This window comes from Venturia canescens, chromosome 9, assembly GCF_019457755.1.
Source record: "Venturia canescens isolate UGA chromosome 9, ASM1945775v1, whole genome shotgun sequence".
Classification (NCBI taxonomy): domain Eukaryota; kingdom Metazoa; phylum Arthropoda; class Insecta; order Hymenoptera; family Ichneumonidae; genus Venturia; species Venturia canescens.
Genome location: NC_057429.1, coordinates 20,080,227 through 20,094,567, shown reverse-complemented (window position 1 = coordinate 20,094,567; position 14,341 = coordinate 20,080,227). Strand labels below are relative to the sequence as shown.

At 42.5% G+C, this 14,341-nt stretch overlaps 1 protein-coding gene across 3 annotated transcripts in view; it reads right to left on the bottom strand.

The window, feature by feature from the left end:
- The window catches only part of brp (bruchpilot), a 57,747-nt gene that overhangs the window by 38,821 nt on the left and 4,585 nt on the right, over positions 1-14,341 (bottom strand). For all 3 annotated transcript variants that reach the window (XM_043429456.1, XM_043429454.1, XM_043429455.1), the window contains exons 2-4: positions 4,286-4,435; positions 558-654; positions 20-75 (exon numbers count right to left, since the gene is read on the bottom strand). In XM_043429456.1, the coding sequence (XP_043285391.1) occupies positions 20-75; positions 558-654; positions 4,286-4,435 (303 nt within the window). The remainder of the gene's footprint in view (positions 1-19; positions 76-557; positions 655-4,285; positions 4,436-14,341) is intronic.

The window sequence follows — 14,341 nt, the reverse complement described above, 5'->3', positions numbered from 1 at the left end:
GTAGAGAATTCTTAAGGACCTGCTTCTGCGCCATCGATTGCATCTGCTGGAACATGATCCTCTCCTCCTCTTTCCCTGCAACAATTACAAAGCGTCCAAAAGCTCGCGCGATTCCAAACATTTTGTTATCATTCTTATTTCATTTTCTCTATCGCACATCGTTCCTTGTGACGTGTGGCATTTTGGGAATCGTAAATATCATTTCTTATACCCGTTCGCGCAATTGATTTAACGATTTTTGTGTGAATTTATCTTCGAGGTGGTCTTCGACGAGATTTTTTCATTATACGTGAAAAAGCTCGATTTGTATTTTATTCTTGGCATCGATTTTTCTCATTCTCATCACCGAGCCTCGCGATGGTGACAGAAATTTGGATTTTGCAACTGCTCGTTCGCTCATGAAACTTTATTTATTTGAACTTTCCGTTCGATTGACGATGCTCCTTATTGAAAATTTGAAGGACGTTTGAAAATTCCTGAAACACTTTTGCTCGATCGGCTCAACGGTTTTCGAAGGATATTCAGAGCGTTATGAAAAGTTGTGAGTTGGTGCTTACCCATGCCTTTGTTCTGGAGCATTTCCAGGAGCTTTTTGATGCTTTCGTCACGGGCCTGCAACGTTTGCTTCTGAGTCTCTATTCTAAGCTCGAGCTCCTATAAAAAGCAAAGGAAGAACAATGAAAATCATTGAATTTTAGTTTTGAACGCGCAATCCCAATGAAACAAAGCAACCCGATAAAAGAGGCTTTTCCAAGCGCCAAAATGATGCAGACTTCCGGGCCGGAAGAAGGTCGTCAAAGCCTCGCGTCTGATCATGTACTCCGTTGCTCCGGAGCTTACCTATATATACTAGTTTAACGAATTTATGACGCCCCTTTGACAAGATAAACGCAATTAGGCTCTGCGAAAGTTGAAAGGGGAGATTTCTCTCTCGCGATCTCTCTTTCTCCGAAGCGTTTCTCGCATTAGCTGCACCGAGTCCAACATTATCCCGGCAAATAGAATGATCAGTGTTTTTTATCGGCTCATCCCTCTTTATAAAACGCCATGAAAAATGTAGTCGCAGACGTTTTTTTTCAAACTTTGAGGCTTCGCGAGACGTACAATCGAGGAAATTTGTGGAAAAACCTCCATCGTTCCTGTCGGGTAATTAAAACTTGGTACAAAAGACAAAAATTTCTCGTTCTTCGTGTCCAAAGTTTGCCGCGTCAAGTAATTTACAGAAATTTGAGTTTCTGCAATGCAGGAAAAATTGTCGCTTCTTGAAGGTTGTTCAATTCCGACGTTGGTTCGACGGTTCAACAGTAATGAACAATCTCAGCTCTACGAGACTCAGAAATTGAAGTTTGAATAAAAAAAGCTAAATTTCGAGCGACGACATTCTTCCACTGCAATCGCTCGTCTCCCGCTTATATTAGCGGAAGTAATCGCGGGATCTGGAGATATTCGGATATGAGAATATACCCGGATAATGAGAAATGCCGGTCGAACATTCGCTTGGAAGTGGCTGAGCGCATATAATCTGGCGTTTGGCCAAAGGCGACCAGTTGCTTCGCGCACGTCACGCTCGTTGACCCATCTTTCTCTCTCTCTCTCTCCCCCTCCCCATTTTCTCATTCGACTCAGCAATTGCGACAATACCTCATCGACGTTAACTGACATTTCACAAATGCGGTCGACCACTCCGATATTTTTCGTTCGGGGGAGCAGAGGCAATGGAAAGAGGCAAAAATCTCGTAGACAAATTTACGCTTTGTTTACATAACTCAACAAATTTGGGACAATCTGGGGCAACTGCAGTGGGGGAGGCCGGACAAAAACTGTGAAAAATCCAAGGGGCAGCGATTCGAATGTTAAAAAATCTTATCGACGATGAGCAAAGAAGAATTTCAATTTCTCAGTCGAATCGGTTCAATTTTATGGAAATCCGGAGGAAACGGTGGGAGAGAAACATCGAAGAAATTCCTCGTTCAGGGAAAGCACTGTTTGCTCCCTCCCTCGTGCTTTTTCGGATAAGATAAATAAAGGAGTAACCCGTGCCAGCCAGGAAGAAGAAAATTGGCTGAAGCAAAGTGGCCGGGTCGTCGTTAAGTCCGATGAACCGACAGTCAGAGTTTCCATCTCTTTTGTCTCTTCCCTCTAGCCCTTTCTCCCTCTTCTTCTATCCCTCTCGCGCGATCGTGCTAAAGTAAGCGGAGGTGAGACTTCCGGGCTACGCTGCGAAGAGTAAAAGAGCGAGGGAGAGTGCGAGCAAACACCACACACTTTCCGTTGCCAAGAATCTGCCCTCTCGCTCTTTTCTCCCCCGAGAACTAATATCCACATATTGGAGGCTCTCGTGAAGAATTCGACATGCGACAAGGCTCCCGCGAAGATCGTCCACCTTCCACCGAAACTTTCGACTCGCGTATCGTTCCGCCCCGCGGAAGAAGTAATTCCGCTTTCTTTTTTTCTCTGTACTTTTCACCGGGGATTCTATACGGCGAGTATAATATTAAGAAAATACGTTTTGTGGTTGGGAACGGAGATTTGAAATAGGATCTTGTGTATGAGAAGAAAACGCGAAGGAAGAAACAAATGAAGTACCGAATTTACAGCGTTCAGTTTCGAGACAAGTGATGCAATTTTTCAAATTCACGCATAAACAAGTGAAATTGGGATTAACGAAAATTGCAACTTTCAGCTACTTTGGCTCTCATGGCAGGCACACTTAGATATCAGTGAGAAAGCCTTGTTACCGGGGAAAAACTCGCACTTGGGAATGGAAAAAGAAAAACACTTATTTGAGGTTGACGAGTAATAGTGACATAAACGGTGGAAGGTTTGACGACCCATGAGCCAGGTGGTTTAAAATATAGATATGCATACGCATATAAATAGAAAATGGCTGTTGTCACGCTTCGCTTGACGATTTAACTACGAAAGAATTTAAACCGCTATGATAATATTAACCCTACACCTCATGTGCCTTTTTTCATACCCTCAACCTCATGACCGGGGTTTGAACGCACCCCACTCTTTTTTTGTTTATAAATCCGGTCCTATGATGCTAAACTGACTTTATCCTACACCATTTTCTTCGTTTTTTTATAACGAAAAGAATGATGTACGATAAAACTAATTTCAATTGAATTTATATATCAAAAAATCCGTCGATAATCAGTCGATAATGTGACTTGTTAGGACGGGAGCGTAGTTTGAAGTTCGCGTGGGGTGTGCTCACACCCCAGTCATGCGTTCTAGGGTTAAAAATCGATCAATCTCAACAAATAAGTTACACATTATTTTAATTATTGGGAGAATAAATTTTAATCGTTACTTTGATCATGAAAAGGGCAAAAAAGAAGTTCAATTGCTTTTTCGAATCTTCCTCAAAGTCACTGAAATGATTTAAAAACGAGAGAAATTTTATAAAATCGCATGTAATACGCGGTTGGAAAATGGTATGAAAATGGCTGGGCTAACGTGCAAAACGATCTCCTCGAGGATATGCAAGAGCGTTTATGTCTGACCTAAAATGCTTTTATCACTGCCAGCTCCTGGAACGAAACGACCTGCGCACTTCGCTCTTCCCTCCGTCACTTTCACTCCGCTTTTCCTCTTCGTCTCGCTCTCTCTCTCTCTCTCTTTCTACTTTGGTACTCTGCTGGTATTATTCAGTATTATAATAGTTCCGTGACGGTCGCTTTCCATTCTCTCGTTTTATGCGCACTCCTTACCGATTTCCCTGCGTACGCCTCTTTTTTCATCGCGTCATATTTTCCTGCTCGCCTTCCGCGTTTTGATGCTGCAGCCTCGTTTATTCACTGCCACGTCCGAATTCCATGCCATTATAATTTTTACAATCTCAAATGAACTCTTTTCTCTGCTCCTACGTGAGATATATATATTTTTTTTTATTACATCCTTTTTTAGACTATTCGACGCTTCGTATGATAACGAAAATGTGCTGAAAACGTTTCGGCCTTTCGCTAGGGCGAGGAAAACAAAAATACGGTCCGGGGCACTTGGCGAAATGCGGCGCGTCACAATTTCAACACTTTACATTTTATCCTCCCATTTTTTTTTGCGACTCATCCCCTCGCTGATTCTTCATTGCAGCGGATGAAAATTCTCACGAAATATTCGAGATAACGAGCTGATTACGCTGCGCAATTTGACTACGAAATCGTAACGTTTCACATTATCATTTTTGTTTATCGACACAAAAAAAGAGCGAGAGAAAAATAAGCTTTCGGTTTTTATTTTTTTATTTTTTATTTTTATTTGTATTTTTTTATTTTACCTTGATCGTGTCTCGAAGTATGGCAATTTCACGTGTCAGATGTTCGTTCTCGTTGTACAATACTTCCATTTGCTGTTGTATCTCGACGCTCGGTCCTCGCATTCGCAATCTTAGTTCCTCTTCGAGTTGTCGCACCATCATGCTTTGTTTCTGTAACCAACAAGAAACGGCGATACGTGACGTCTTTGAAACAATATCCACGAAACGGAACAACGTGCATTGATGAATAATAGATTTTTTTCAATATTGAAGAAACTAGGACGCGAAATATGATTCTGGGAAGAAACGTTGAAACTGGGACAAAATGTGAGGCATGAACATCTACGAACCGCGTTTCGGGCTTCTTTCTATTGTATCGATTTTCCTAAACGCCCGCTCTCTGTGTACGCGGTATTTCGAAAATAGCTGGAATCGTTGTTTCAGTGTAAAAGTTTTTTTAAGTTGGAGAACAATCGGGACAACGACGACGAAACGTTTTCGAAACGATTCGACCTGAAATGAAAAGGACTGAAAAATTCTTTGAAGTTTTCACAAATTACATTTTCTGTATGAACAATTTTGAGTCTCCTTCCGTGTATAAAAAATCTTTTTTCTACCCTATTTTTCTTCATCCCTGGCCGCACTTGAGCAAATCCTCACAATTCTCGGCATAAAAACTGGGTCCCGTGAATTTTGCAGATTTCTCATTCCACGTTAAACAAATTTTGACCACCAAGTGATTGGAAACAAATTTGAAAGAATTTCAGAGGCACAAAAGTCTCAGAAAAATAGCAGAAAAAATCGATCCGGCTCAAAACCAGCATCCACGATCGAAACGACCACGATCCGGCGGAATCAGCATGAAATGCCCGACAAACAAAAAATGTGGAAACTCATCCACAGCGTTGTTATAATCGATAACATAGCGCGAAGAGTAGTCGGGCAAAGCCATTGGAACGGTTCGTATTTGCTGACTTTGAGACGCGTCGTCCGGCAATCAACAGAGTCCGAACATCGTGCAACCCCGTTAAATCATCGACGGGAATGAATCTCACCCGCAACGGGCATGTAACAGAGCTAAATGTTGTTACCACGATTGACAGCGAGGTTGAATATTCCTCTAAAATTTATGAAGCGCGAAGGGAATCGGAGGGAGTCGGGAGCAGGCGCGACAGGTCCTCCCCAGGCTGACCCCGTTACCAGAAACGCTCTCGTGCTGCGAGGGACGGAGGGGGAGGCTCGAGAGTGACGTCACACTCGGAGGAGAGTGGGGTGTGGTTGAGCACACGTACGCAAGAATGTACAAGTGTCGTCATTATTGCTCTCGCAGTAGTAATGAAAACAGCGATGCGACATGCGCTCGCGTGGACGCGGGCGAGCAGCCCCGCTGTGAAGCGACCCCTCCGCGTCGTGTCCTTCGCCCCTTTTACGCAGAGGCCCATTTCCGTGTAGGAAATATGAGCGTATAAGCCTCCTCAAAAGGTAATGGCACTCTCGAGACGAACGAGAAAAAATCCACGCGATGAGGACAAACAAACGGGTTTTTTCATCCCCCGTTTGACACGTGGAAACGAGGGCTCGCTGGAAACGCTACACCGATTTTATCCCCAATGTCGCTCGTCCTGAGGAAGAAACTCCGCATTACGAAGCAGGCGATTTCTCAGATTGAGGGGGAAAAACGTCGCCTGGAAATACGAGAATAAACAAACGGAATCAGGGCCTCCTTCGATACGGGTTTATATACATCGTTCGACAGACTTGACCGACTTTTTTTCATCGCATTGCTTTTCGTTTCGGAGTGTTTCCACGTCGTTGAAGCAACGTGGGTGCGGGATTGTTGACTCGTCTCAGAGGGCAGGGAAAATCTGCGACAACACTCGTAGACGAATCGATTTTTCTCTCGAGGATGAGTCGCACACCCATAAAGAGACTGAGAAATAAATGAAAAATGGAGAGCATCGATCAAAGCGGCAGCCTCAAATCGTCATCGTTTGCCGATTCATCGTCGATCGAAGGTTGCCCAGGGAGACGCCAAGATGGAAGATATCGGGTTTAAAGTTTAAGCGAAGCCTTTCTTAAGACGAGATCCCATTAACGGAGCTTCGGCTCTGCTTTCTTCTTGCTCCTGTGTTTTGCACCATCGAACTAAACTATACACACACGCAGAAAACCACCCTCCTATTCCCCCGCGCATTTTAGCCCTCAACGCACCAGCCTGAGATCAAATAACACGTTGACCAACAAACCTGCACTTGCTCCTTGGATCAAATAAATACTAAGTTAAATTGCACACGCTAAAGAGTCAAGTGCTCGAGTGAACGCACAGCTGCGATGTTTTGATCGTTATTCAACCGTTGGAGATTAAATAAATGAGAGACAAAGGTTGGAGGAGACAGCAGAGGAGGGAAGACTGAAGAATTCTCGAAGAATTCTTTCCTTCCCTTGAACAAACGGACGCCTATGTTTCATCACGAAACAGCGAGACGCGTTGAGCTTTTTTCATACGGGGAACTACAAATATAGGTACTGGGGACGAGCGAGTGGCGCAACGTGACTGCCAGACGTCGTCATCAGCCCCGACTATTTCTCAATGAATGAAAAGCACTACGACAAATCAAGTGATTTATTCACACATAAGAATGTGAACGTCGAAGCTACGTAACAATGCAATGAATATGGATATGAATACACTTTGAAATCCGCGTGTATACTGTCTGGACGTGCAGACTGCTTGAACTATCATTGAAAAGTTTGCGGTCTTCGCTTCGTTACATTTTATGTAGGAAGCAAAAGATTTTTTTTGTGGAATTTATTCAGGAGGATGGTCGCTGAAAAATTGTTCACTTTCTCAATTTTTACAAGGGATTTTAATGAATTAATGTTCATGAACAATTTTACGAGATTTTGGGCTATTCGGAGAGGAATTCAATTCGTTTTTTTTCGAACGATGAAGACTTGTGCTCGTTTCTTTCACTTTTTTTGTTACGAGCTTTCTTTCAGCATCGTCGATAACAGCGATAACGATTTCCTCATTATTAAGGGGTCTACTCTAATTGCATTTTTCGAATGTATACGCATATTTAGAAATATCGTAGTAACATTTTATAAAGATACGATGAAATCTCCGAGACTATTTGACCGATCCTAGCCAAAATTTTATCGCGTGTTCTTTATGACTATAGCTATAGCGCATATCACACGAATAATTTTGAAATTTTGAGTCGAACTATTTTTGTTTTGCAAAAAACGATGAAAAAACGTGCTTTTTCGTAGTTTTTGTGAAAATCGCTGCCGTTTTGTCATTTAAAAAAAATCAAAATCTTACGATGCGTCCTATAGCCATTTACCTATTTAATTTAAAACAATTTTTATTTTTTTTTCTCCGATCATCCATTCCAGAGATTTAATCAGCAGGGCACAGTCATCTATTTTCTGGACTTGTCTCCTCCCCCATTTTTCCGTACGAAAACTCAGTAAAATAAATATTTTAAAAAATGTTATATATTTTAATAGTGTATTTTTGAAGTTCGCCACTTTCTTATACATTTTTATAATTTATACGGATAGAAAAAATCGTGGAAATGATATTTTTTTTGTCCATCCAATTAGGCTAGACCCCTTAATAAACTGCCTGGAAATTTGTCGAATCATAATCGTAGCTGACACGTTTTACGCAAACAAACGATTCTGAGTGCACAAACATTATTTTCGTCCGGATATAAGATCGTTGCTCAGCGTCTACGATGATTCGGAGTTTGTTACGATAAAGGGCGAAGGATGAGAATCTAGCGAAGAGGTAAATAAATGAGGAATGAAGGAGAGGATCGGGGATATTTTAGCCGGGAAATGTGCATAATAATACAACGGTGTAGGCTGTACTTGGGCCATGTTGCAACGGGGTCGACGTACCCACGCGCACGGTAGATCGATTCTCCGAGCTCGCAACGAGCTCGACGTGCACTCGTGTTTGTAGGTGTGTGGGTTTTCGAGGCTTACGCGAGAGCGTCGTCGTCGTCGTCGTCGTCGCCGACGACGATGACGAGGAACGCGCGGTGGAAGAGCGCGAAGCGGAGGGACGGGGTGCGGCGCGGAGAGCTTTGGCTGCTTCCAACAGCGAGACCGTTGGCATAGGAAAACGTCAAAGTCGGGGAGAGCACCAAGTGGACTCGCCACCACCGCCGACGAAGAAACGGCGAGGGAGAGCGACATCGGATCTCGTTGCGAGAACAGCTTTCTCCTCACACGTGTGGTCTTCGCCACCTTCGCGTTCGTGGTTCTCGAGCCGAGCTTCGGGGCTGCTCGAGTACTACTTAATAGGAGAGAACTAGAAAAAAAGCATGGAAAATGAAACTAAAGAAAATGAGAAAAAACTCACGAATGCAGGTCACACGAAATTTTACTCGTACATTCATGTCGTAAATTAAAAATACTCTCGAGTTAAGCATCGCGCCAAAATAAAAGCCCCTTTGCTCCAAAAGATTCCGCGATATTTTTCATTACAACCTGCCAACTCGCTAATTGATTGTATGCACGAACTTTGCTCTCGAGCACTTTTTCACGTGGAACGTCCTCTCGGAATTCTCTAGGCGTGGCTCATTCCCGTCAGCAGAAGCTTCCTCGTTATAATTTCAGTGATTTTTTTACTATTATTTATCTGGAAAACAAATACGAACGACGAATCCGCTGCTTCCGTTACGGTATATCTTTAACCTTTCGCATCTGTTCATCAATTATTTCAACTTGCCAGATCCCAGAGTTCGACAGTTATTTCTGTATCGAATCGTATCGCTGAAATAGATGGGTTTGACCTCTCTGGGCTTTAAAGGACGAATGATCGATTCATCGATTGATGTTATGTGAATTATTTGGTCTCTCGTTTCAACAGGCTTTTGTCGTTTCTGAAAAAATTCGAAGAATTTTTTTCGAGTCTGTTCATATCGATTTTTATTGGCGCAAAAGAAAGACTATTTTCACGATTTTTTTTATCGATATAAATTATAAATATGGATATAAAAAGTGTAGGGCCTCAAAAATACACTATTAAAATACACAAATTTTTTTTATATTTATACTGAGTATTCGTAAGGAAAAATGGGGGAGAAAACAGGTCCAAAAAAAAAGATGGTTGTGCCCTGTTGATTAAATCTCTGGAATGGATGATCGGAGAAAAAAATAAAAATGGTTTTAAATTCGATAGGTAAATGGCTATAATTAATTTAATGGCTATATTTTTTTTAAATGACAAAACGGCAGCGATTTTCACAAAAACTACGAAAAAGCATTTGTGACAGCCAAGTAAACGTCGCTCAAAAGTACACTTGGACTGCTCAGATCTTTGAAATGTTACTATGATACTTTTAAATGTGTATGCTTTCGAAAAATGCAATAAAAAAATCGATTTTTTGGACATTTTAATTAGGGTAGACCCCTTAAAATCTAAAATTCTTCCATCCACAAGTTTATGCATTTGAAAAATTGTCCTAAGCCCGTTTTGAGGTGACTGAATTTCGTAAATATTGAATTCCGAGAAGAATTTAATCCCGAGAAGAGTATGATTGGACAATATTTTTCGAGTACTTTTGCTTTTCCTCTTTTTTTTAAGAACTTTTCTGTCGGACATTTGGAGAACTACGAGAGAAGTCAATACCAGAAGAGACGGTGTTAAACTTAGTGCGGTTAGCTCCGTGTGCGTGCTCGTGTGTTTTCTGTGTCTGTTGGAACAAGCTCGTAAGTCACGCGAGAACTAGCAGCAATCTCCGAGCCAAGCTCACGTACCTCAGCCCCGTATGGGCGATTCTACGACGAATCGTTCCATCATTATTTTGCTAAGATCTTCCGAGCGTTAGCCGATGAATTTATTTTGTCCTTTCGGCAACGAAGAAATTATTTCTCCTTCCTTTTTTTTCGTTCTCATATTCAGTGGATTCGAGCAATTAATCGATCGTTGCTCACCGTCAAACGAGTTTGCAACTTCACCGAAGTGCAAAGTTTTATGGAATTTTGAGGTTTCGCGCGAAACCACTTGGCATCAGGCAATTGAAAAATTCGTTCGTTATCATACGCCAAATTTCGAGCCTGCTGGGCTTACATTTTTGTTACGAAAGTGCAAAATTCTCCTTCGGAATAGTTTTTTTATTCAATTATTCAAAGTCGAAATTTCATTTAAATTGTTATTATTCTCTGCGATTGTAGAAATTGTAAAAGATCGAGAAAAAATAACTGAACTTCGACCTATTGGGAAGAGTCAAAGTTGCACTGGAATGAACGATGGTTGATTTGACATCGCGAGTGTGTTTCGTACACAAACGTACACGCGTCTCCGTTGCAGAACGGAGGCTTTATATTTGTACAGGACAGGGCGTTTCTTCCGGGTTGTTTTCGGTGTGTTGGCAATCTTCAATTGCGATCATTCGTGATAACATAATCCGAAAGCTTAATTACACGAGGCAAAGTTTAGCGACGATGAGAAGTGTGGAAAAAAGGATTTTCCTGATAAATCCAAAAAGCTTGAAGCTCTTTTCGATTGCTATGAGCCCGCGTTATTTCAGGCAAAATAGAAAAGCCTGAAAAAGCGAGTGGAAATGGGATTGAAGTGGAATACGACTCGTGAGAACTGCGGCAAGAAAAGTATGCTATTGGTAGAAAGCCAGGAAGAAAAGATACAGAGAACGAGAAAAAAAGGCGAGAAAGAAGTCTTTTGGCGTTCGCCATGTTGGAAGGAAAGACTTTGCCCTCGTGACTCGAGCAGCAGCCCTGGATAAAAAGCAATGAAACTTTCTTTCAAACGGTTTCTTCTGTCTGACTTTGAAGAATTGTACGAAAAATCGTTATCTTCGAACTAGCCGCATATTTTCATGAACGTTTAATCAATAGTTCGTGGAAAAAGCGAGCGCTTTTCACGCACACTATCTTCAGCACAAATCATCCCCTCTTTATTCCTCGCACCATGCCAACGTGAAGTGTCTCTCGTCGAAATCTTTTTATCCCACTGGTCCAGTCACACGATTCCTTCTATTTGCACCTCGCCCTTTTTTGTCCTGCCCTCGAGACTCCGATATGCTCAGAGGTCATGTATCTGACATCGATCGAAGGGCATGCCCGCATAACCGAGGAGTGCCAACGATATTGTCCATCAATGAAAATAGAACAGTGTTATTTATAGGAAACGATTCACTCGTGAGCCTCAATGTCACATATATCAGCCTTCCATTGCGTCCTGACATCACACTTTTTACTTCATTCGCCCTATTTTCTTTTCGTTTTTCGAACCTTTACGTGAAATTATGAAACGTGTTATTCTGAGACTGAATAGTTCGTTAAGGAGGCTTAAACCCGAGGAAAATTCGTTGGCTACAAGAGCGAAGAACTCGATGTTTCTGTATTGCTGTGAACTTCAGAAAATTCTGCTCCAATCAACTGAATTTCCATTCCCAACGAACCTGCTTTGCCGACGTTTAACTCGCAGAGTATTCAGAATATTTACCGTGCTGAAAAACATTCACTGTTTCGAAAATTCGAGGCATGCAAAAAAAACGCGAGTTCAATAACATTTTACAGTGTTTTCGCGATGATAAGCGAGAAACGAGCTTCGCGAAATTTATTGTCCCAAGCAGGAGAAACAAATATTCTGCATTATACGAGCGCGCAGTAAAAAAAGGGTCAACGTTATTCGCAGTTTTTTCATCGTTTTTTCCGCTCGACACGCAAGTTTCTTCAGACCACAAAAAAGTCTGATTGCATCGCAGATTGCAAAGGCGTATAATTTGTTTGATTTATACACGATTTTATCGACTTATTTATGGCCGATATAACGGCTCGAAAAGAGAGTCACAGGGCGAGATAATGCCACCGGGAGGATACATAATGGATGCTTTCTTCGTCGTAATACGTCGCTTGATCTCTGCTGCGGTGTGACGCATCGCACGATATTTCCTCATTAAATAGTACGACGTTGTGTGTTCTCGTGCCTCTAATACACGTACAAACGGTGCATTTGACAAACCCTTGCCACAAATACGCTCCATCATTTGAGTCTGAATTGAGCCAAGATTAACGTACTCGAAGGCCATTTGGAGTCTTGACTTTGAACTCGTTGCTGCGACGAATTCCTTTCCGAGCGAGATTATTCGAACGAGTCGAACGCACCTCGAATGCTCCCGAGGGAATCGGGAGCGTGATATTGATTCGCGGTTATCGTTAAATATGAGATTCCGGAGGGTTCGGAGGGTGGAAAAAGGATTGAGAAGTGGCTCGAAAGAAAAAATATTGAAACTCGAGACTCATTAGCGAAGCGTTTGAAGATCGATTAATCATGAATTTAGCCCTAGTGCGGAGAGAACGTAGTTTCGTTTGAATATGACTAAACGGCTGGAGGGTTCGATGTCTGCCCCGGCGGCTCATTCAACCGGCTGGCTTCTTGGTAGATTGCCAGGGAATGACTAAAACTTTTGGATGCATTGTCGTCGAGGACCGAGACAGAAAAAGAAAAGTTCGGTTGAACAAACCCGAGGGTAGAAGGGTTAAAACTCATCTCGAGCTGGCCGGAGTGCGAGAAGTCGAGCTGAGCAAAAACAATAAACGTACGAAGATCCCTTTCGAATTTATGGAAATAAGTCAAGCATTCAGACGACTCTTCTCTCTCCTTTTTTCCTCCCTTAATGCTCCATCGTAAACAATTATGTATGCACAATGAATCTCACGACGAGAATGTCATTAAGCTCGTTCAGAATCGATTTGTTGTGCATTGCACACGTCGTGCTTTCCTACTTGAATTTGTGTGCATGCATTGATCGGCCTAAATGTGACGATACCGCGTGGCCTCTTTGCAGGCTCATTCACGGTGAAAAGGGAGGCACCCTCCTTCGTGTAAATCGTATCTTCCCAGACGAGAATCGAATCGATAATGCCAGTCTTTTTCGTTAACGTCGCGCGGATACGAAGGGACTCGTGGAAGTTGCAATTTCGCTGTGAAAAACAGCGGCATCGCATCAGCTCAGAAGCGCTTTCGGTTTTTCTTCCGCATTCTCGAGAAACGTTTCATCGCTAAAAGTCGTTACGAATTTGACTGTGCGATTCTCATGCTAAATCTGCACGATTGATCTCCGATTAGGTCACGCAGCTATGCACACATGCGTGCGAGCGAGGTCATCGACGCTGCTCTATTTTCCCGTCTCAAATCGACTTCGACACACTTTGTCACCTCGATCTCGTGAAACGACGACGACGAGGAAGATCAACCCGGGAGAAGCAGGCGGAGGCTTGTAACGCTCGTTTATCGACGATTCCCAACAAAATCCAATTATCTTTCTATCCTTCAAGAGACAAATCACGTTTTCACGTATTTTCCTCCGAGTAGATAATCCGCGTGTACTGCAATTTCTACTCACAACGACGTGCACAAAAGCACAAGCGAACGTGATATTTGTGCCACGACCTTCGTCCGGAATTGGAAAATTATTTTGCCCCGATCGATACGCTGATAACAAAAAATGGATTTTCATGTATAGATAGTCCGAGCGCTATTCTCGTGTGAATGGAATGTAATCCCCGATCGTTCGGAAAGTAGGTTGCGCGAGAGCTGGAGCACCAATTCGGGAATATCGTTCGATTATTTTGAGCTGCGTTTCGAATTAATAACGATTATATCATGAGAAAACGCCTAATTCGATGCTCAGAATCCGTTCGTGTTTCGATCCCTTCTCACGGGATTCATTGGGAAAATAACGAGAGTTTGATTCGATCGTCATAATGGATGAAACTTTCGGGATTTGGCAGCTCCGAAGACTGCATTTTCTCGGGTGTTTCGACGGTTTTTTCGCGTCGTCGAGGAGAGGGTGCATCGCGCCTAAATAGAATAAATGAAAATAAACGCGTAAGAGCCTACAGAAGGGCAGCAAACGAGCAGGTTTGATTTTGAGCAGAGCGAGTTGGCAGATTTAGTTCATGCCCTGACGTTGAGCATACGTGCATCTTTCGTAGAAACAACGAAACGATAATTGCTCGGTGGAAGTGGCCTGCAGCGAGTTTCTTCTAGTCTCAAATTGGACAGATGATTTTTTTTATGTCTCGTGTGTTTGA